This window comes from Acartia tonsa, chromosome 1, assembly GCF_053477335.1.
Source record: "Acartia tonsa isolate MP-2025a chromosome 1, ASM5347733v1, whole genome shotgun sequence".
Classification (NCBI taxonomy): Eukaryota; Metazoa; Arthropoda; class Copepoda; order Calanoida; family Acartiidae; genus Acartia; species Acartia tonsa.
Genome location: NC_137260.1, coordinates 43,380,569 through 43,405,725, shown reverse-complemented (window position 1 = coordinate 43,405,725; position 25,157 = coordinate 43,380,569). Strand labels below are relative to the sequence as shown.

General features: G+C 33.6%; 1 protein-coding gene across 1 annotated transcript in view; it reads right to left on the bottom strand.

Moving 5' to 3' along the window:
- Dora (zinc finger SWIM domain-containing dorado) overlaps nt 1–24,705 on the bottom strand; it is a 104,736-nt gene extending 80,031 nt beyond the window's left edge. The window contains exons 1-2 of the mRNA XM_080171175.1: nt 24,680–24,705; nt 23,304–23,680 (exon numbers count right to left, since the gene is read on the bottom strand). Of these exons, the coding sequence (XP_080027301.1) occupies nt 23,304–23,680; nt 24,680–24,705 (403 nt within the window). The remainder of the gene's footprint in view (nt 1–23,303; nt 23,681–24,679) is intronic.
- Nucleotides 24,706–25,157: the final 452 nt, after the last annotated feature.

Below are 25,157 nucleotides of genomic sequence, written 5' to 3'. Positions count from 1 at the left end.
CATTTGCATCGCAGCCACTGAAAGTGATTCCTAAACAAGTTAGGTACGAGAAAGCGTAACAACTCTATAATTTAATTATTACCAGAAAGGAAGTATGTCCATTTAAGGCATGACGATTTCTAGGACATTATACATAAATTTTTACGAGGTGTAGTTGTCCTATCACCATGATTTCAGAAATAGTGATTCCTAAGACTTTTAAACACTATGCAAGCAGCCTTACATTCAAGTCTAAAAACTTTTGTAAAATGTGCAGTCACTCTAAAATTTCCCTTAACAAATCCTTTTCTGAAAATTATTATTGTTTTTTTTAGAGTGCTATGTGGGTAGGCCAGAAAAACAAGAAGAGCGTTTAAAGTTTATCTGATCCTATTTGTTACAGAGTTGAAATATGGTAACATTACTTTATCATCCCAAAACTCACCAGGGATCATCAGGGAAAAGACATTACACGAAGAATTAATGTACATCCCCTAGAATAATAAACTAAATTACCCCTTAAATTATTAGTTAAAAATGTTGGACACTATATGTTTAGAAACAGTCAATCAAAATTCAAATAAAGTATCCAAAGATTTGAGTCAACGAATAAGATAGGTTGGTTATAAAACTTTGGGTACTAGTGTTATTTACAGTCTAATGTCACCTCCCTCCCTACTATAACAAAGAACAATTGTCTTGGTTAACTCAGGGAGGGAGGGAAAATTAGATAAGAAAATGGTCGCCAATTTTTTATACAAATGATCTCTCATATAATGTCTTTACTATTAATTCATGATTGGGTTGTACAAACTTAAATTACAGGGTCCAAACTTTTGGGTAATTTTGTTATTCATAATTGGGGGTTTACATCAAATCATCCATTGTCTTATACCTTAAGTTATATCTTATGTTAACCTTAATAAATATTCATCACTACAATACTTTGGTTTGTTTATTTTATAAGATTTAAGTATGAAAACCTTGGGAAAGTTTTGAATTGTGAAGGAAAGAAGTATGATCTTGAATAAGTCTGCTGTACTATCACATCAGCAAGTGTTACCACAATTATTACTACAGCTACAAAACATCTCTTTTACTTCAATATATCGCATTCATTTCATTGGCTATTGGCAAATATATAACTTTTGGCATTTATGAAATTTTTGCGGATATAATAAAACACCATAAGTTTCCGACTATACTCTCTTTGAATAACAAGCATAAAAACATCAAATAGCACAAATACACAAAAAAATGTTGATTTAAGCAAAGAATTATGGAGGAGCTTGTCTAATTTTTGTAGTTTATTCGCCATTAAATCAATTAAGATTTGTAAAATCATCTGTTTTAAAAACTCTTATAGTTCGTAAAAAGTTCAAATCTACAGGAAGGATCCTTCTATAATAAAAATGCCAGCTACAATGTAGGAACGTACGACAACCCTAAATCTACAGAAAATCTTCGTGTAAAATAAGCCTTGAGTTTATTCTGATTTAAAGTTATGAAAACTAGAATAATAGTTATGCTGCTTCTTCTTCTATTCAAAAACAGGCTGACACCAGGAGTAAGGGAATGAGTTCTAAGTTATTATATTTTGGATAATTTATTTTTAAACATGTCTTTGTAACCTTTACATTGGGAATAAATTTTCTTCCAAAAAATATTTAACATCACTCCTTTAATCCCTGAAAATTATGGAGGGGGGGGGGGGGGGGGTATGTGGGCACTGTGTATACAGAATTCTGAGCTTCCTTTGGTGTTTATGTTTTCCACTTGCCAAACTAATGATGGCATACAGAGTTAAGTTCCAACACAGGGTGTCCTCCGAATTTAAGGCAAGGTGTCCTAAAACTTTTGTGATAAAAAATCCTATTTCTAAAATTTTGTCAAAAAATACAGTGTACAATGTACATCAAAAATGGTTAAAAAAGGTTGACCCAAAATATATTTGAAAATACTTGTATCTTTTTGGGACACCCTGTGTATATCTGCTAGGATTGTATCTCCAACCATTTGAGTTGAAAGTTGGATCCAAACACTTATATTATATCTGGATTCAATACAAGCAAGGACCATTATATCCATAAATGTCGCAGCATCAAGAAACAGATAAAATGTAAATATAAAAAAGAACATTTTAGAAAGAAAAAAACGATAAACTGTAATACAGAAATTAAGCAATACTAAAGAGGGATGTACTTTGTAGAGAAAAAAAGGTAGATAGTACTATAGACACATAAATTAAAGGACAAACCAAGACAAACGTACAGACAAACAAACTAAAATATAGAGTGGCTGCGCTACAAACAAGGACAAACAACAACATTATCTCAAGCCAAAACAAAATAACTTGTATTGTCATAAGTTTGGATATCTTCCATCCAACTATGCCATCCAGATTATTTACTTTAAGGCTTATTTGTTGTATCTTCAATTTCAATCTATTACATAAAGTTATTCTGACTCATAATATCTTACTTTTTAGGGGAAATTTTAAAGTGTTTTTAGGTGGTTTAATGCTTTCATTTAAAAAATTTTCAGTTGATAAATATGTACTTTGGCAAAAGTGCATAAAAAAACTCATTAGTATTTTGTTGAAATTAACAAATACATACAACAAGTTATCTGTTAAGGCACTCCTCTCAACATGCTTAAACAAGTAAACATGATAAGACAATGGAGATGACAAATCAATATACATTCCCAAAAATTATATACCATTTCACTCAACTAAATGAACCAACCAATTTACAATAAAGTACCTAAAGTTATTCAGCTGACGATAAATATTACAGTTATAAAATGTTGGGTACCAGTGTAATTTACAGTCCAATGTTCCATCCCTCCCTGGTAAACATAGTTTTTTAAGTTAATTAGTCACTGTGCAAGGTTGAGCTGATTTACACTGAAATTCTACGGTTATTGAGGTTATAGATCAAGTTAGAAACCGGTCTAAATGAGGGAAATGAGATAGAACTGGTGTATAGCATAGTATAATCATAGAAAACACCTGCTCTTAGCTGCATGCATTACCCCTTTTTATTTCAATATATTATACCTATCCAACCCTTTTTATCTGTCCTATTTTAAATCATCATGAATATATACATAAATCAGGGAGGGAAAAGACAATGGCATTCAAATCCAACTACATCCCTTTCTTCCACTAATGGATTATTTTTTACTTGGATCTTACACCAGATTAGCAAGATAAAACTTGTAGCTGGATAAATAACGATCTCTCCACTCCACCCTCTTCTTATCCCATCCCCTTCCCTCCTACTGGATTAACAAATTGACAAATAAATAACAGGGAAAATAGCAAACGAAATTGACAATTTTTCCCCTGTCATAAATATCAACGTATTTTCTACATCTATTCTTCCACCAATTAAACAGAAATCTAATAATAATTTCTTGAGAAGATAATATTATCAAATGCCATATCCCTGTATCCCTGATGCTAATAGATACAGGTATATATTTCATTAAATATTCCCTATCCTCCCTTTTTTTAGCTACAGGTTCCATCGTATCAGGTGTAATGTATTTCATATGTCAGGGATAAAGGCATAAATAAAAACAAAAAATATTGCAGATATACAACAGTGGTGGTAGGGGGGGGGGGGGTAGTGCCAGTTTTGAAACGAAACAAGTACTATTAATCTCGGCTCTCGGCTAGGAAAGGTTATTTATCGCATCGTACTATATACAGCTTTTCCCGGATATTAAAATAAAAAATTATAAGATTAAAACTGGTTTCAACTTTAGGATTTTTTTATTTTAATTGTCATTGTCTATAATACGATGCTATACATATTTTTTAGAGCCGGTTATAATGCAGTGGATATTTATCGGTTTCGAGGCCATACTGGAAAAAAGAGTTACAGCACTTAAAAAACAAAAATTTATATATTTTTATATTTTGCCAACCCTTTCCACATGGTTCTTCTAATACACGTATATATTTTTATCATAAAAATCCAATTTGCCCGATGACTGCTCAATTATTGAGCTAGATTGCCTACTTAAAAAGGATACCTTATCATAACATTATTCTAGTATTGAAAATTAAACATTGAAAAAATCATTCCAGTTTAGTTCCAAAGTTTAAAAAATCATAGAGAGAGAGGGGGACAATAGGATGTTCCTAGTCCCTAAAGTTTTATAATAACATTTTCTTATTCGTTGGCTTAACAACTTTGTGGACCTATAATAAATTTGTTTCAGTTGGTTAATTAAGTTGAATGTTTAAACGTTTCAACCACCAATTTTACACTACAGAAGTAGTAATTTTGTATATAATCAAATCATAGGGGATGTACATCAATTTAACGGCTATTGTCTTATCCCTTTAGAACCCTGAAAAAAATCCAAAGTATAATTATAGTACATACTACTCACTAAAAGATAAAACTTAAATTTTCAAACGGATTAAGAAGTTGGTAATAAGGGTTTTAGAGTTCTAAATAAATTATGTTTTTCACTGGCACTTGTCAAAGGGGACGTGAAGAGTATCTTCACTAAAAAAAATATGCTAGAAAGCTTAATTAGAATTTATTTATAAAAACTGCAAACTCTGATAAAATAGTATAAAACCATAAGAATCTATTGTAGAATCCCATATCATGCCAGCAAAGAAAAAATACCCCCCCCCCCCTCTTCACTTTCAAAAAACCCACGATGGGCTCGCATAAACTAAAGTAAACCTAACCTAAACTCAACTAAGCACAGTCATAGAGTTTGTTTATTTAAATAACATTTACCATTAATACAAGGAAGGGTGGGGGGTTACAAGCGCCCCAATTGAAGGATAAGAGTTATTGGGTGAAATATAAATTTTGCAACGGTAATCAATATTGATATAATATTGATATAATATTGATATAATATTGATTCTTCAATGCAAAATCCAACCATTTCTCTCTCTTTCTTTCACCTACCATCTATTTTCCTTAGGTTTTCATTAAAAATATTGATATATTAAAGTAAAACAATAGAGGGGACATGAGCTATATATAACTGCCCGCGGGAGCCCTGTCCCGATTTTGTATTGGTTCTCTATGTCGGAAATATGAACACAGTAATTTTCTATCAGACGAAAGGGTCTCTATCACTTAGGCAATGTAGTTGTCTGGATTATACATCTATACTTATAGTACATTTTTCATTGATACATATTTGAAATTTTTTTTAGGTCAAGCCATTAATAACTATAAATATCAGGTTAGGTTACTTCGTCACTAGCATCTAGGGAGTTGCTCTGTATTCGAAGGTAGGGGATAAGTGCAGAAAAATAGCCAAAACAATTCCAGAATTCATGAATACAAAAGCCTACCAGGAATTAATATGAAGATTCCCATAAAATTAAGAATGAAATCTCTTTAGTTGTTGGCGAAATCTTAACGGATTTGAGGCCTAAATTAATGGTTTTATGGAAAAAATTGGGGGGGGACAAGCTAAACTTAATTTGAATAAACATTGCCCTTCTAGCAAAAACACAAGGACATAGACCATTAAAAAGAAAAACTTGAATGGTTTCAGGCTACTTTTCTGTTATACTTCGAATTCCCCTAAAGGATAAAGAGCGAAGCAACTAGTATTCAATAAAAAATTCTAATATACTTAAAAATATATAACTGTTATTTGTTATTGGCGGATTTTTATTCTGATAAATTGGAATTAAAAATGTCCCAACGCCTGCAAAAGACAACTAACATGGGCCTGAGTTTAAGTATCGGGGCTAGATGCTAGTACCTAAATTAGATGTAATCATTATCAGAACTTTGTGCCCAAGGCTGCCTGGAGTACAACCAAAGTGGACGCTAGATTTAAGATTCTTCTTTAAAACTATGTTTATGTTTATACTTTTTCTTTAATAATAAATTGACTAGCAGCTGCACCCTAGCACCTAGTCCTAGGGGCTCTATTTCGAAAGAGTGGGAATGGACAGAAAAATAGCCTAAAACCACTCAAAGTCTCAAATCTAAAAATAAAATAGCCTAAAACAATTCTATGTGAATCTTCAGGCCTCTAGGGGCGACGCCACAAGTATAAATGAGGACAAGCATATTAAAGTTATCCAAGCAAAAAGAATAGGATGATTAAGAACAGAATATTGCAAGATATATGCCAAAATAATTCATCATACAATCTTTTTATACTTTGTTTTCATAAGTATGGCTAATTTAAAGTACATTTATTTGCTGTATATGTATCTAAACTAACTCTTTTAAATCCTTTATATGGTTGTGTTTATGTAAAAAGGAATAGAAAACTTTATATAATAAACAAATAGTAAAATTTTGACTAGGAGTAATAACCATCTTACCAAAATGTAAAGAAAAACAGTTAACTATTTACAATAAAAAATGTACCTATATTTTTGTGGTGTTAAAAAAAAGTGGACATGAAATTATTGTTAGATAAAATAATCTAGCTTGTAGTCGATTAAAAATTAAGGTAAAAATGGTTCAGTTAATATCTCGCCCGAAAGCTGAAATAGTATAAATTAAATTGAAGCTATTATCACCCTTCCAGCCATTCTGATGCATAACTTTGTTAGCCTGTTCCATTATTTTCATAACTTATCCCTCCCCTTGTAAGTGCAAAGTATCCTAAATTAATTGAATAATTATGCAATAAACCAGAGAACCCCTATGCCAAATACTATACAAAATATCATAGGTAAAAATCATTGATTTTTTTACTAAACTTCTAAGAAAATAGGCATAGATATTTTATGATAATATCTGCAATTTATGCCAAATATTATATAAAATACTATTTAGAAAACGCTTGATTATAAACATAATATATTTATTGTCAAAACTTGTTGATTTTCTGTATAAATTATTATTAGAGCTTCAGAATTGGATGAAATTATGGACAAAACAATGGACGGTATATGGATGTGGGTCCTTCCTATAAAATGTCCAATAACATAATACTTTATAACATATTTTACAACATTTAAGTGCTTAACCCTGGGTTTAAAATGATATTTTTGTGTTGGCAAGGCATAGTATGACAATGTACGCTTAAAGATACACAAAATAAACACAAACATTTTGTGTACATACACACACAAAATCACCACCACCCACCCGTCCACACACACAAACCCAACACACATGCTACACACGAACACACACACACTGAAAAGCATAAAATAATCATTTACTCATTCCCAAAACAAACAGCCATTATGCTTTTTTTATAAACTATATATTATTTTTTTAAATGCCTATTTTCATATTATAACTTAACATACCAAAAGATGTATTTTTGGCTTTACTTAGAGCTTTTTAGAAACCAAAATATAAGCCGGGAAAGATAGTATGTAATAGTTCTCCCCTGTGATAAGTATTAAATCAAGATCATTTTTATACTGATTTTTTAACATGGGCCTTGTATGGAAAGGGGTAGTAGCACGAAATGCATTTAAACTTGAATTTAGTGAACTGCATATTATTTGCTGTTAAATGGTTTAGACTACATTTATACAGCATATATTTGAAAGAATTTAAATTTTTTTTACCATGTACTTTAAAAAATATCAAGACTTAAAAATCGTATTCGCGTGCTATTTGCAATTCACATACTTAGCTAGCTTATTTTCGCAAAAACAGCAGGACGAATAATTTAGTAATGTCTAGTTGTTTGTTATTTATTGTAACTAGCGGTTACGCCCCTAGAATCCTCTAGGGGCACTTAGGGGTGGAGGGGGAAAAGTCGACATCATCCCATTTTAAATTTGAGTTTCAAAAGAGTAAAAACTATTTTGGAGGGAGGAGGGGGGTGAAGATACCCTCCCCAAAAATAGTTTAAAACCTTCCCAGGACCTATAAGAAGCTTTATTGTAAAGGAGAACCATATCGATTTAGCGGTTAGCGAGATCCTTCGGGACAGACAAAAAACGCTTACTACTTTATATATTAGGATACAAAATTATATATGTTTGATGGTAAACTTGTAACTTATGCTTGAAATCAGTTTTCTGAAATGCACTTCATGCAACTATCACGTTTAATATAGGAATTGAACCAAATATATATGAATACATTGAATACACAGTCCATAGAAATACAGCTCTGGAAAATGAAAATCTTGATCAAAATAAGCTTACCTGAAAATAATAATAATTCATTAGTTTATATTCTACTATGAGTACAAATAAGGTAAAAAGAAGGCAATTAATTAGGCAAAAAAAGGAAATGATTGGTAGATTATTTCAACATACAAAATTAAAGGACAAAAAATCGTCACATTTGAGCAAAGTTCGTGTTCTTAAAACCAATTAAAAACTTAAGCTTTTTTCTCAATGAATTTTTTGTAGTAGCAAAGTTGCTACAAATACCTTATATGTTGGTCATTATGAAACAAGTGTCTAATATATTTTTATAGGGATATAATGATCGTATAAATGCCATATTCTTATTACAGAATCCTTAAAAAAAAAAAAAAAGGATACATCTTTACAATCATAAGGTTATATTTTTACAAGAAATAAAAAAAAAATATACCTATACATATTTACAGAGAGTTATGGTTGGACAGTCAGACGGAAAGAGTTTTGGGAATCGTCACAAAAAAAATATTTTCTCAGTAGTTGCACAAACATGCGGTCAATGTGAGTTAAAGAGTAGCTAAGATCCCAAAAGAAAAGGTTAATTAGAGTGGACTTTATAATTGAATTCATGGTACATCATCACTGGACCTGAACCCCTTATATTCTATTATACACCAGGTTGCTCCATCAATTCCAAGACCTCAGCCCCATATCACGACTAGTTCATGCTAGGATGCCTTTATATCAAGTCTATTATAGGAAGCAGATTAAGGCCGTTTCTATAAATAACCAGCCATTGTTAAATCACAGTACAAAATTAGAATAATAACACCATGTATATATTGTGATTTCGGGTACTATAACAGTTCTAGAAACTATTTTTCGATTCCATTGTATGGTTCACCCCTCCTCTTAGCTCTCGCTGGAAAATGTATTCTAATTGATACTGGGAATATGTGAGAGGTTGGTTTCTCAAAACTGTTCAGGTCAACTGAGATCCAGGGAGGGAGAGGACATTGGGATGTTTATTATAATATTAAATTATATATATCAAAGTTTTATAATACCGTTTTATTATTCATTGGCTTAAAAACTTTGAAGACTTTTATTGAATTTTGGTTAGTGGAGTGTCCAAACGTTTTAACCACTAATTGTAATCCAAAGAAAGAGTAATTTTGTGTATCATTCTTGGGGATGTACATAAAATTATCAGCCCTTGCCTTATCCCTTTAGATCCCTGTAGGTTGGTTTCTAAAAAGTGTTCAGGTCAACTGAGCTCCCAGCTGCTGGCAGGCAGGCAGTAATGGATAGTTCACTGGAATAGGATGTGAAAAGGTCAATAGGTTGGTGCTCGATTGTAAGTACAAATCTCATGTACATTTATACAATTTCAGGAACCTTTTTAAATTAAATCATACAATTTAATGTTTGTGAAAAGTTCAATAATATTGCAATCTTGCCACGTTAATCTTAAAATATTAAGGAAAGTGAAGTACTTTAATATTTAATAATTTTATAGATACAACTTATCCTTATTAAGAAAAATTTTGTACTTTACAAATAACGACACAAAAATGTAAATAGTATTAGTGCCATTTTGATAGGTTAGCTTTATCGAGAAATATCATGTTAAAAGTTAATAGCATTAGATAGAAAATCAAACAAAGAATAAATGTTTCATTGTCGGCAACTTTTCTGTCAGTAAATTTCAAAAACACCATAAAATAAGGCAGGTTTTATTTGTCTGTTTGAAAAGATCTCGCTAACCACGGGACTACTTGAGTTCTTTATTGTAGGGAAGCTTCATATTGCTCCCGGGTTGGTTTTAGGCTATTTTTCTGCCTCATTTTCCCCCCTACGAATACAGAGTCTCTAGGTGCTAAGCCATTATTATATAGAAAGTTAGGGGCAGTATATTCTTTCTTTAAATAAATAACCAATATGAAGTAAAAGCTACAAAATAGTAAAGTATTTTTTTTTTTCATCTTTAATTTAGCAGTGCAATAAAACTATACTAATAGAAAATGATACTTTCCTAAAAATTCCTTCTCTAAAAGTACATCATACATACTTAAAAGATAGAATTCTGTGTAGAGTATCTGTCTTTATCAGTAGGAAGGGGTGTAGAACTTCAACAAAAATATTTAAAAATAGACATATAAAGATTTAAATATGTAAAATAATATACATATAAGCTGGATCAAAATAAAAGAAGATTTTACTCTTTTAGGGCGAAAAAGTACGACTTTTAATAAGTTTTTTTTCTTCATATTTTCATAAATGCCTTTCTCTACTTTTATTGTTTAATACTTTGTTGTACACCCCTAAATATAATATAAATCCTAGAACGCCATACAGAAAAAAAAAACAATGAAAGCGGCTCCGAATTTTTAACACATCCATGCCAAATAAGTCAGGGAGGAGGGGTGGAACAATGGAGGTTTATTTTATCTACTTCCCTTAAGTTTCCCTTACAAACCACAGAAGACAAAAATTTGACATAAAACCTAGTGGGGGATCAATTATTCATCCACTGTCCTATCCCTTTATTCCTGCAAACACTATAATAAAAGACACAACTTAAACTTTTTTTTAGCGTCGTCGAAACGGGGGGATTTATAAATAGAAAGTTGATTTTTGGCGCTGCGCTGTTTAAAATACAAATTACATTGGCATGACAAATATAAAAAGGGTCCCAAAACTCCCCACACAAAAAGAAATGGTACTTTCGGCTGCCAGTTTAGAGATATTTATGGATATGAACTAGCTTTTTATACCCGACAGAAAACTGGCATATTAATTCATATTTACTTTCAAAACTGAATTAATCACTTGATTTTTTATCCTTATATTTAAGAAACAGGATGTCAGGATGTTTGTCTGTGTGTAGCTTAAAATCTCGCTAACCGCTGAACCGATATGGTTCTACTTTACAGTGAAGCTTCTCATAGGTCCATGAAAGGTTTATAATTAATCCCTTATTTTTTTCCTTTGAAATTAGAATCCTTGAAATAAGTAGAAATAAATATTTGATGACAAACTGAAATACTGGCAGGACGTGTATCTGGATGGAAGCAGGCAGGCTGGCAGACCCGGGCACCAGCAAATTCCAGGTATATCTTCTCTCTCTAGAAGATACTTGGAATTATATTTTCAGCTCTGAAACTCAGCTATGTGTTGAGTATGGTAAATTTTTGTAATCAAAATTCCGCAAAAAAATATTGTTTTAATATATTTATAAAATCAATATTAAAAGTTTAATTTTGTCTTTCTAATTGATACTTGAAAACAAAATTTATTTTTAATACCTACTGCATAGATTGCATTAAACAATAATATTTTAACTTAAATAAAATCAAAGCCATGTTTAAAATAAAACCTGCGATAATTAAATCCAATACGCATAAGCGTGCGGAAGGTGTTATAAATAGGTGCCCCCCCCCCCCCTAAATTAGGAAATGGTTGCACATACATAATGCTTCAAAACCTCTCAACGAAACCCTATACACGCCTCTGCACTGTAGCGAAGTATTTATTAAAGCAAAGGTAATAACGTACATACCAAAATAATTCTATAGAGTAGTTGCGCTACTTAAATCATCGAAATATAGGACAAAATTTATGTTATTAGGCCCCAAGTTAAGTATTGAATAATAAACAAAGAAAATATAAATATTATTCTAAAGTCAACTAGAAATGAAAACAGAAAATTATACTGAAAAACAAATTATTTAAAAAGATAAATATATTTAGAAATAAAGTTGAATTTGGAGGTATAATGTTGACATATCTGTATTTATTTGCGTTTTGACAAAGGGTTATATAACTCTATATCTTTATCGCAAGGACCTTGTGCCGACTCTCAATTGGGTCTTTGAAAATCAACCAATTATAACGGAAATATTAACACAGGCAACTAGCTGAAAACAATTTGCTAGCAGACGAAAAGGTTAATGAAAAAGAGGGGAGGTAGTTATCTGTATTAACAGATCTGTTAATACCAGAAATTTCAATCTACCAAGAAGTAATAATGTGTATCCCTATTTAAAGCTAGCAGAGGGGGGGAAGGGAGTAGATAGATAGACAAATCATAACTTTCCAAGCAAAACATAAAAACAAAACTTTATCATGATTTAAAAATATTCTATAAACATTATACTATGCGTAACTGATAGTGATAGTTAAATCAACCAATACGGTTATCTCACCCCTTAACAAACCCGTTATAAAACCATATTATTACCCCATTAAAATCCAAACCCCTACCCCCCTCCCTCCCCCAAATATTTGACAAGCATACTCAAGTAAAGTAAGGCTGGGTAAAGGCATTTATTATTTTTGCTTTTACCTGTGATTAACTTTAACTATCATATCCAAGGCTTAGGGGCAATTGTTGCTGGTTTTTTTTATTTTTAAAAGCGACGCTTTTCTATAATTAGGGTAGGTCCGTCAACAAATTTACTTACAATTTTGCTCCGATTCTTATACATTTATATTCTGATTATTCAGTTCTGACACTATATAAGTGTTAATGTCCGTTTGTCCCACCGTTTCAGTGCTTCGCTTTTAATAAAAAATAAAATAAAAAATTTTTAAAATACATATTTCCATAAGGTGTTTTGCACAGAATTAAAGCAATGTACTACTTAAAAAAACATTCTTTCATTTTTAACATAAAACTTTGGGAACTTTTTAAAATCTTGTTTTAAACATTTCATCCAATGACTTCAATCTAAAGAAGGGATAATTTAGTTTGTCATGATTGGGAATATCTATCTATTTTCCATTGTCTTATCCCTGCTTTAAATAGTCTAATGGTTCCATCGGGATTCCTCCCACACGGGATTCCTCCCACTGAATTCCTCCCACGGGATTCCTCCCAAACGGGATACCTCCCACACGGAATTCCTCCCACACGGGATACCTCCCACGGGATTCCTCCCACACGGGATCCCTCCCACAAGATTCCTCCCAAACGGGATACCTCCCACGGTATTCCTCCCACACGGGATCCCTCCCACGGAATTCCTCCCACTCGGGATACCTCCCACGGTATTCCTCCCACACGGGATCCCTCCCACGGGATTCCTCCCACACGGGATACCTCCCACGGAATTCCTCCCACACGGGATACCTCCCACGGGATTCCTCCCAAACGGGATACCTCCCACGGTATTCCTCCCACACGGGATCCCTCCCACTGAATTCCTACAACTCAGGATACCTCCCACAGTATTCCTCCCACACGGGATACCTCCCACAGGATTCCTCCAACACGGGATACCTCCCACGGAATTCCTCCCACATGGGATCCCTCCCACAGGATTCCTCCCAAACAGGATACCTCCCACAGTATTTCTCCCACACGGGTTCCCTCCCATGGTATTCCTCCCACACGGAACTCCTCCTACAAATGTTCAATTTTTTCCAATTTTCAATTTTTCAGGGTGGGGTGTCCTTCCACACCCCTGTAAAAAAAATTTTCAAATTTTTTTTTTTCATTTTAAAATTTTTTGGGGGGGGGTGACCTTCCACACCCCCCCAAAAAATTTTTTTTCACATTTTTTTTTTCATTTTAAGATTTTTGGGGGTGGGATAACCTTCCACACCCCCCTAAAAAAAATTTTTTTTTAAATTTTTTTTTTTTATTTTAAGATTTCGGGGGGGGGGGTGACCTTCCACACCCCCCAAAAAAAATTTTTTTTGACATTTTTTTTTTCATTGAAAGATTTTTGGGGGTGGGATAACCTTCCACACCCCCCTAAAAAAAATTTTTTTAAATTTTTTTTTTTCATTTTAAAATTTCGGGGGGGGGGGGTGACCTTCCACACCCCCCAAAAAATTTTTTCTCAAATTTTTTTTGTTCATTTTAAGATTTTTGGGGGTGGATAACCTTCCACACCCCCCTAAAAAATTTTTTTTTTTAATTTTTTTTTTCCATTTTCAATTTTGTTGAGGGTGGGGTGACCTCCAACACCCCCAAAAAAATTTTTATTCAATTTTTTTGATTATTTTTAAATTTTTGGGGGTGGGGTGACATTCCACATCCCCCTAAAAATTTTGTTCTTTCATTTTTAAATTTTTGGGGTTGGGGTGACCTCCCACACCTCCATAAATTTTTTTTTCAAATTTTTTTTTTTTATTTTCAATTTTGTTGAGGGTGGGGTGACCTCCCACACCCCCAAAAAAAATTTTTTTTTTCAAATTTTTTTTTCATTTTAAAATTTTTTGGGGTAGGCTGACCTTCCACAACCCCCTAAAAATTTTTTTTTCCTCCATTTTAAATTTTAAACTTTTCAGGGGGATGGGGTAACCTCCCACATTCCCCTGAAAAATTTTTCAATTTTCATATTTTTTGCCATTTAAAATTTTTTTTTATTATTTGAAAAAAAAAAGTTAAGGGGGTGTTGGAGGTCACCCTACCCCAAAAAATTTTAAATCCAGAAAAGAAAAAAAAATTTGAAAAAATAATTTTTAGGGTGGTGTGGAAGGTCACTTTACCCCGAAAATAAAAAAAATAAAAAATTGAAAAAAATTTTTTAAGGAAGTGCGGGAGGTCACTTCAACCCCAAAAATTTGAAAATAACAGAAAAAGAAATTTTTAGGGGGGTGTGGAAGGTCACCCCAACCCCGAAAATTTAAAAATGAAAAGAAAAAAAAATTTAAATAAAATTTTGTTTGGGGGTGTAGGAGGCTACCCCACCCTCAACAAAATTGAAAATGGAAAAAAAAAAAAAATTGAAAATTTTTTTTTAGAGGGGTGTGGAAGGTCATCTCACACCCTAAAATCTTAAAATAAAAAAAAAAATTTGAAAAAAAATTTTTAAGGAGGTGTGGGAGGTCACCTCAACCCCAAAAATTTGAAAATGAAAAAAAAAAATTTTTTTTTTACGGGGGTGTGGAAGGTCACCCCACCCTGAAAAATAGAAAATGGGAAAAAATTGAAACATCTATAGAAGGAGTCCCTTGTGGGAGGAATAACATGGGAGGGAACCCATGTGGGAGGAATACCGTGGGAGGTATCCTGTTTGGGAGGAATCCTGTGTGGAAGGTCACCCCACCCCCAAAAATTAAAAAAAAAAAAAAAAAATTGAATAAAATTTTTTTTGGGGGTGTTGGAGGTCACCCCACCCCCAACAAAATTGAAAATGAAAAAAAAAATTTGAAAAAAATTTTTTTTAGGGGGTTGTGGAAGGTTATCCCACCCCCAGAAATCTTTAAATGAAAAAAAAAATTTGAAAAAAAATTTTTTTGGGGGGTGTGAATGTCACCCCCACCCCCGAAAATTTTAAAATGAAAAAAAAAAAATTGGAAAAAAAAATATTTTTAGGGGGGTGTGGAAGGTTATCCCACCCCCAAAAATCTTAAAATGAAAAAAAAAATTGGAAAAAAAATTTTTGGGGGGGTGTGGAAGGTCACCCCCACCTCCCCGAAAATTTTAAAATGAAAAAAAAAAATTTTTCAAATTTTTTTGTACGGGGGTGTGGAAGGACATCCCACCCTGAAAAATTGAAAATTGGAAAAAATTCCGTGGGAGGTATCCCGTGTGGGAGGAATCCCGTGGGAGGTATCCCGTGTGGGAGGAATACCGTGGGAGGTATCCCGTGTGGGAGGAATTCCGTGGGAGGGATCCCGTGTGGGAGGAATACCGTGGGAGGTATCCCGTTTGGAAGGAATCCCGTGGGAGGGATCCCGTGTGGGAGGAATACCGTGGGAGGGATCCCGTGTGGGAGGAATACCGTGGGAGGTATCCCGTGTGGGAGGAATTCCGTGGGAGGGATCCCGTGTGGGAGGAATACCGTGGGAGGTATCCCGTTTGGGAGGAATCCCGTGGGAGGGATCCCGTGTGGGAGGAATTCCGTGGGAGGGATCCCGTGTGGGAGGAATACCGTGGGAGGTATCCCGTTTGGGAGGAATCCCGTGGGAGGGATCCCGTGTGGGAGGAATACCGTGGGAGGTATCCCGTTTGGGAGGAATCCCGTGGGAGGGATCCCGGTTGGGAGGAATCCCGTGTGGGAGGAGTCCCGTGTGGGAGGAATACCGTGGGAGGGATCCCGTTGGGAGGAATCCAGTGGGAGGAATCCCGTGGGGAGGAATCCCGTGACTACCAGTCTAATAGATATTGATAGATAGACGGAAGTACGGATTAACACGCAGACTGACCCTAATCATAGAGTAGCAACTCTATTAACAATGTTGTAAGTTAGGCAAGCAGAAATATATTTGCAGTGATTACGACCTATTCAAACATAATCAAATTAAAAAGTTTCTTACAAAGGGAAAAAGAGACAGAGGGAAAGAATAAGATGATAGAAAGAGGGAAAGGGAAATAATGGATATGAAAATCACGGATTTTATTTCAGAAATGGTGTATATGGACATTCTGTTAACGATTATAATGTTTATACGCTTTCTACCTAAATATACAGGATTTATTATGCCAGGTTTGTAATCGATAGAACAATCATAATCGATAAGAGCCATCCGTAACGGACGAACCGACCGTAATTATAGAAAAGATCCTCTTTTTAAAAAGAACATATTTGAAATACCTATTAACTTTCTAAGTTAAAATTGTTTTCATTGTCTTACCCCTTTATTCCCGAACAAAGATAAAATAGGAAAAGGAAGTTCAATTCTCCGTTAGAGGGCAAAATTAAGGGAAGAAGAATAAGGGTGGGAGGGGAGATCTATCTCCTCAAAGCTCCGCTTACCTCTCAATTTCACTATACACATATACCTATGGGACAGTTAACGGTGGGGGGGGGATTTAACTTGTCTCCGGGGCACCATATTCTCAATTATTTAAAGGGCGGAGAAGACACAACCCCCACCCCCTATTATCCCACTTCCCCCCTTACCTCTCGGAGAGATGACGGAGGTGTCAATGGGCACAAATTGGCAGAGAAAGAGAAGAGGGGTAGGGGGAATAAAGGGTGGTTAATTGACAAGAGTTGGGGGTGGGGAAAATTGACAGAATGATAAAATGAGTATAATACAAACCCTAATGGAGAAATGCATACTATAAAACAAAAACTTCATTAGATTCAAATTGTTCGTCCTAAATTAGATTATTTTCAATAAATAATGAAAATGACTCTTGTTTGGTAATTTTCACTGTGCATGATGATGAATTGCGCCTATTTATGAGCCTGTCCCTACATAACATAACTTATACTAAAACAGGCAATGCAAACATCTCGGATGCGCATATTCCTATTTTTAGGGAAGCCTACTCAGTGCCACACTAAACATCTAGTGTTAGTCATGCAAATTAAATTTTATAAATATTATGAAAAATTGTAAAGTACACCTGGTACTAAGCAGTAGCTTGGTGTACTATTGTATGTACTGCTTCGTAAGACGGAGCGTAATCTGTCACTGAATAAATGTTTTTTATGTTTTTTTATGTTTCAATGTTTTTTAATGGCAATAAGTAAATTATTCTTGTAAACCTTTCTCTGTCCATGAACATAAGGGTGTAAGAGAAAGGGGGGGGGGAGATAAACTTGTTCATTTAAGTAGAAAAGGAAAATTGTGCCCCTGCAAGGGCCGGGGGGAATCAAAATTAAATCCGAAAGGGACGAAAAACTAAAGAGGTAGTTTCACGAAAGGCATTTGAACTTAATTTAGTGAACCGCATATTTTTTGCTAGTTAATGGGTTAAACTATATTTATATGGCATATATTTGAAGGAATTTCAATTTTCTACCACGTAGTTTTGAAAATATCACGACTTGAAAATCGTCTTTTTGTGATATATGCAATTTAAAAAGACGATTTTCAAGTCTTAATATTTTAAAAACTACGTGGTAGAAAATTGAAATTCTTTCAAATATATACCATATAGATGTAGTTTAACCAATTAACCAGGAAAAAATATGCGGTTCACTAAATAAAGTCCAAATGCCTTTCTTGAAACTACCCCTTTAAATATATATCCTAACGTAAACAAGGACGTGCAACACAAAAAAAAATATAAAAAAAAAACCAGCAAAGTTTAAATCATAATAAACCATTTTCCAATCGACGTATAATTTAAAAAAAAAATATTTTTCTGAATAATTTTCTTTTAGTTGAATATACATAAATACACATGTTTGAGCTTAAAAAGGGAGGGGTGGTGTGTGTCCCAATTTTGATTTTATATAGATGGGGAAGGGAAATTGTCATGAATTAAAGATTGAGCAAGAGGGAGGGGGGGAACTTGAGGTGCAACTAATAAATAAATACTTACTATAGGAGATTCTATATACAATCCAGGGATCTAAAGGGATAAGACAATATGAAAGATAAATGTACATCTACGATGACAATAACCAAAATTACCCCTTCTGTAGATTAAACTCATAGGTTAATAATTTTTTACACTTTTAGCTTAGAACCAACCAATTTAAATTCAATAAAAGTAACCAAAGTATCATTGTCATAAAACTTTGGGTACCAGTATAATTTACAGTCCAATGCCCCCTCCCTTCCTGATTAAATCATAGGCATATTCGAGATATCTAGAGTTGGGGGAATAAAATATTTTATTTGAACTCGATTACTAGATTTATTTTTAATTCATAACATCAATAAATTAATCTAAAATAAGATCAATATCATTTCTAATACTGAATTAATGCGATTTCATAGCTTTATGTATAATGTTCTATAATTAATAAAAATAACAAAAAAGAGCTTAGAGTAGTCTTAATAGTGAATATCTAAAAAATTAAAATCATAATTAGGAAAAAATATGTTGCTTTATTGTATAACTAACAGCTGTGCCCCCAGCATTTAGGCTGTGATCTTATAATACGAAGGTGAATGGATGGTCAGGAAAAAAAGCCTAAAATCATCTCAATACTCAATTCAAACTATCCCGGGAATATTTAAAGCTTTCCTGATTTCGAGAACTATAAAGGATCTGTAGATCTGGAAATCTAAACCTACAGACAAAAAAACATTGTTGTTTTATATAATAGGATAATTCAAATATCCCATAGGAATAAAAATGCTGTTTTTGATAGCTGTTGGAATATGAAAAGATTATTATAGTGAAAATTATACTGAAAAACGCATCTAAAACTAATCATAATTTCCCCATACCAAAACGATCTTCCTTTAAACTTTAATCACAAATATAAATGGTGGCTTTCATGATTATTTCTAAAGTTTTCTTATTTGTGATGTTACTGTGCAGTTTCTGAACAGAGTAGCTTGATTTTGAGCTGTTTTACTATAGGAATAGATTGGTTCTGGAACTGATTTTCATTGTACAACGAGTCCAAACTAATAATCAGTAATCCTATCACGTACACCTCCTTACCATCATACACACACACACACACAAACACACACAAATTGTGTGTGTATATTATCCTATATAATATCTGTGTGTACTTATTAGTGATGGGAATCCGGATCCGGAATCCGAATCCGGAATCCGGAATCCGCCCAATTTTCGGCCAATTTTGGAATCCGAATCCGGATCCGGAATCCGTTTTTTATAGCGGATTCCGGATTCTAAATTGGTAGGCTAAAATTACCGTCTTTTTTCTTACAACTCCCTCTGTTTGAAGGCAAAGATAAAAAAAAAATTTCTACATAACAAATTTTAATAATTACTAATGTGATGTAAATGTTTTAGTTATGCTGGAAGTCAACACTTTAAACAAATCAAGGCTTCAACCAAGTAACATAGTGATAAATTAACGAAAAAAGCTATCCCTCTGTGACGGACGGCCTTTTAAAATTCTGCTAGAATCCGGAATCCGAATCCGGAATCCGCCAAAAATAAGAATCCGGAATCCGCAAGAATCCGTCACTTTTTTTGACGGATTCCTTCAGAATCCGGAATCCGAATCCGGCCCAAAAATTCGACGGATTCCCATCCCTAGTACTTATGCTCTATGATGAGTAGCAAGAAAAAAGGAAATGTAAAAACAAAAAAAAGAATACTTTCTCCCCCAAAAATGAGATATATCTAGGAACTAGTGATAAGATAATGGACGATAAATTGATGTACACCCCATTACGATACACAAAATTGACTTTTGTAGATTAAAAACTATGTAAATTAATGAAAAAGTTTGTACACTGCCAGTTTGTATAAACCAATATTGAAATAGAGAACTCAAAGTTTTTAGCCGAAAAATGATATAATCAAACTTTGGGTACCCATTGATATCAATAATAAGTATGCCTCCCCCTATGTCCCTGGCATAGCCACCCTTTGTTAAAATCTAATTTTCTGCCCACTTTGCCTTTCTCTCATTTTCTCTCTATTTTATAGTGTTGGCTCTCTATAGTCTAAGCTTACTATGGACGAAAAATGAAAGCAACAAGATTTGTACGGTATAATAATTGTACTTTTCATAAAAATTCAATTTTAGAGGATTTTGTGTAGTGTATTCCATGCATTTTTCATTTAGAAAAGACGTTTAGTGTACAAAATAAGCAGTTTTCTCAATAATCTTTTTAATTCTAATAAATATGCTGTACACATATAATAAATGAGTTTTAGAGACTATGCTAAAGGGGTATATAATGTGTATATTGTACTATTTGCTCTACACATATTTCATACACATACGATACCAAATTATTTCCCTACTGGTGTCTTTTCCCTGCAGAACATTTGTGCTATAAATGTATGGTAATGGATATATTATTACACCAGATTTTCATGTTCTCTAATTAAGTGAAACACGCAGCGGGCCAAACGATATTCCCCTTTCACCTTCTTTACCTTATCCTCTCCCCTTTAAGTGGATGAACGAACTGACCAATAAATGAGTTCCATATTAGCAAGCTAAACTGACGACAATTTCCCCCCTGTCATAATATCCATGTATACTCTACATCCATTTGTATGGTATGCATAGACAAAAATATGTTTAATGTTGGACAATATGTCGACGTGAATAGCAATCAAATGAACATGTAAATGTCTGAAATTAAGACTTTTATTGACTTTAAGAAGTCGACACATTATTTCTTGGTTTGACAGAATAAATAAAATTAAATTGAAAATTAGGTAAAAGATGTTTTAAAACTAAGATTGTAACTTTACATTATCTACAGGAAGAGTTACAAAAAGAACATTCTTGTAATGTTTCTAAAACAGACTTTGAAAATATTCAAAGGGATAGAAAACAGAAAGCTTTTTTGGCATTCTTTCTTATCTTTCCCTCCCAATAAGACCTTCTTTTTGGATGGGGAAATATACCTAAGAATAACATGTATTAAAGCTGAAGTAAAAGACATAATTCAACCGAGGAATCTATCGAAAGTACCCAAAGTCAAGTAAGTGAATAAGAAAACGTTAATTTACTAGTGTCATTAACAGTCCTATCTCCCCCATTTGTTATATTCTACATTATGAAACATACCTAGATTAATTGCAGATAAAAAATGTCCTTGCATTTTAAAAGTACTTTATGCTGCTATGAAAAACTTTACTTCCTCGTATAATAAATAAAACGGATTTTGGGTTCAAAAAATATACCTACACGAAATAAAACCGAATCAAAACACAAATAAAACATTGAAACCGCATAAATATAAAACAAGCAAAGTTTAAACAAGTATGAAGACATCCATATAAGCGAAGATTAATTAATCACTATAGCTGGAAATATGAATTGAAAGGAATTCTAAGTTATGACTAACCAATACAGTAATCCCTGTGGAGGGATTGGAATCAATAGGACAATTCTAACAGACCCTAAATGTACAGAAGATTTGCTTATAAAAACACCAAAGCAAAGCCACCGCATAGAGAGCACACACATAATAATAATTTGATTGATAATTAAGTTTCATCAACCAAATAACTAGTTGTGGACACAATCACAAATATTTTCAACACACGATCCTGGATTTTTCATGAAAAAAAAAATATAACATTAACCATTTTAAGGCTGGAAATTAATTAAAACATGGATAAACGGCTACTTAAAAATGCAAAGCCTATAAATACATCCTATACAACTGCAAAAATAAACGTCATAAATCCTAGATTCAACAAGAAATGGGTTTCAAAAATTTCTTTTCAATACTAAATGATTACATGCGGGATGTTTTATTTAATTATTTGCATATAAACCAACACTACAACACACACTAAACCTTCAAGTACCGTTAGCTTTTTTTTTGTAAGTAGCGCAACTGCTCTATAAATTGAGTATGTCCGTACGTAGGTACGTATCAGCAAATGATAAGAATGACTGGTTCTCATACTTAAAAATACTCTAATAATTCTGTAAAGACTTGCTCACACAGACACACACCCTTAATTACAACAGCTTTGCTAGAGTTAAAACTATGTATGCAATTGTGTTACTGCTGTATTATGATTTATTGTTATTTTTTATCCAGCGCTACTTATGGATATAATTGTCCTATAATTTAAACACGTAATTTTGATATTATTAATGGTAACCAATGATTATATGTTTCTGTCAAACCATATTTAGGACTATTGATGTGTGATATTGTTTATAATATATTACTAGATTTGCAGGAGAGAGGGACATTGGGCTGTTTTATTACACTGGTCCCCAAACATTTTCTTATTCGTTGGCTAAATAACTTTGGGGACTATACCTATATTTAATTTTGATTGGTTGATTCGTGAAATAGAGTGTAGAAACGTTTCAACTACTAATTCTAATCTACATAAGGGGTAATTTTGTGTATCATCATTTGGGGATGTACATTACTTTATCGGTCATTGGCTTATCCCTTTAGTTCCCTGCTAGATATGCCTATATTAATTTAGCATTGTTAAAAACTATTGCTCTAAAAAGTGTACTTTTTTCAATAAATTATGAAATTAAAAAGGGGGTACGAAGTATGTCTGTATGTCTTTCTGTCCTTTTTATAGAAGCTTTATTTAACTCACATAAGAAAATCAAACCCCTTCCCCGTTAATAGTCTAGCGGGTGTAGCCACTAGTATAAAATAACTTGCTCATTATATCAATCTTAAACTATTTGACCTATTATAGAAACCTCAATCTTTTTATCTCTAAAATAGAGTTTTTACTTTGAGAGCAGAAATAAAAACTTATTGGTTTACGTGTATACTAACAAAAACTAATATAAGAAAAGAATGATTTTATTCATTTATTTAGAGACTATATCTGCCTATAATTAACGCAAGAAGGGAGTAAGACTTCACCCAAGCCCCCTCAAACAGATATAACTCCAAAGAGTTATAAGGTAATTGTTGAGCCTCTATTAAAACAAATTGTACTTACCAACTTGAAGCACGTTAGCGACGGCGCCCTGCTCGAGGAGACGCAGCCCCTGGCAGAACGGCGAGTTCTGGTACTCCAGCGGATTGGCCAGGCTGCCGCAGGGCGAGGAATACATCCGGATATCACGTTCGTCCCGCGGAAAGGCCCAGAAGACCAGCCGCTCCTGCACGGGCTCGGGTATCCGCGGATACCGCTCCTCTATCCGCTGGAAGGGCAGGGTTTTGGCGACAAATTTGGCGGCGATGTCGAGAAGGCTTGGCGCCGACCGACGCACCGGCTCCCGCCGCCCATGGTGATAGTGGTCCTTGTGATGGTGGTGGCCGCGGGATCTGTGCGAGCAGTGACGCTTGCTTTCGCGTCTGTGGGGGGTTAAGAATCTTTACTTGAGTAATTTACAAATATGCTTTAATAGTTGGATGTTTGTGTATCTGACTGATTTCACTTAAGATCCAAATAAGGCTGTGTCTTAATAAGGTGTAATTCAAAGATAGGTGTAGTTTTTTTGCTATTTCTCCGTAAAACAATGCCAAACAAAATTATGAGACATTTAATGGCAAGGCAATAAAAATATTGCAAAAATTAGACAACAAATGATTTTTTTGAAAATTTAATTTCCTCTCAGCCTACAAAGCAGAACATGTAAAAATTAAAGAGGTTTATGATTAGAGAGGGATAGGAAATGGAATTTATAATAATCTTAATTAAACCAATTATAAAAATAAATAGATTTAATTCAAAGATACATGTTTTTTTTTTATTTTAGCAAAGGATCGTCTGGACAAAGTCTTAAAATTAAGAAAAAGATGCAGGCGTGGAAGATAAATCAACAACAAACAATATTTTTTTAGTCAATCTTATTTATTATTGTGATAAAACGCATCATTTCACTGTATGTACTGAACTTTTTTTTATAGAATGTATTTCAATCGTTTAACTGTTGTTTTTGATGTTTACAAAAGTTTATTTATTCTTTGGAAACCCTATCCCTATGCGCCGTGATAAAAATCTCACTATGACACCGGAAACATAAAAAGAACATCCCCTATGGCCGGCCCACCCTCTACTTCAGGGAAAGGGGGATAGGTCAATCAAAGATAAATTTATCACCCCATAAAGGCTTTAAAAATTTATTTCCAGTATGGCTTCGAAACCGATTAATATCCGCTGGATTACAACCAGTTCTCAGCCACTGGAAATTTATGTAAGGCATCGTATTACAGACAATTTTCCACATATATCAAAATATATATAATAAGATTAATACCAGTTTAGTTAACCTGGGCCTTTGGCCCTCTGGCTCTGGCAAAGCGATGCGAAAAATGACTATTATGTATTTCTTTCTTAGTGAAACAACTATCAATTTATCTTCAACTTACCTATATCTAAATCCCTGGTTTATCATATAGGTCTGTGTGCTTTATGTTTTAAATCAGGGGTCTTAGAATGTCTGTCTGTACGTCCTATAAATAGCTGCTTAATACTAGGAGTAGTATTTCACGGGGAGGGAGGGGACATTGGACCTTAAATACACCGGTACCCAATGTTCAGTTAACCAGTTTCTTTATTAGTAGTAGCTTTAGAACATAAGTGTCTAAACATCTCTGATATTTCATCTATAAAGAGACTTCTATGTCCGCAATTTTTTTTTATAGAATATACCCCTCTGATGTAAAAGGAAAAATATTCCTACAATTTGATGTGTCCTATGTTTGTTTTAAGACCATAATATAATTCAAAACAATGTTAGGAATATGCAAATAAGGTCATTGGTATAGCAGAAACTTTAGGGAATTACCGTCCGACCGACCAATAACTACAATTGGAGCATATTTTCACTAGAAGTTGCGCCACTAT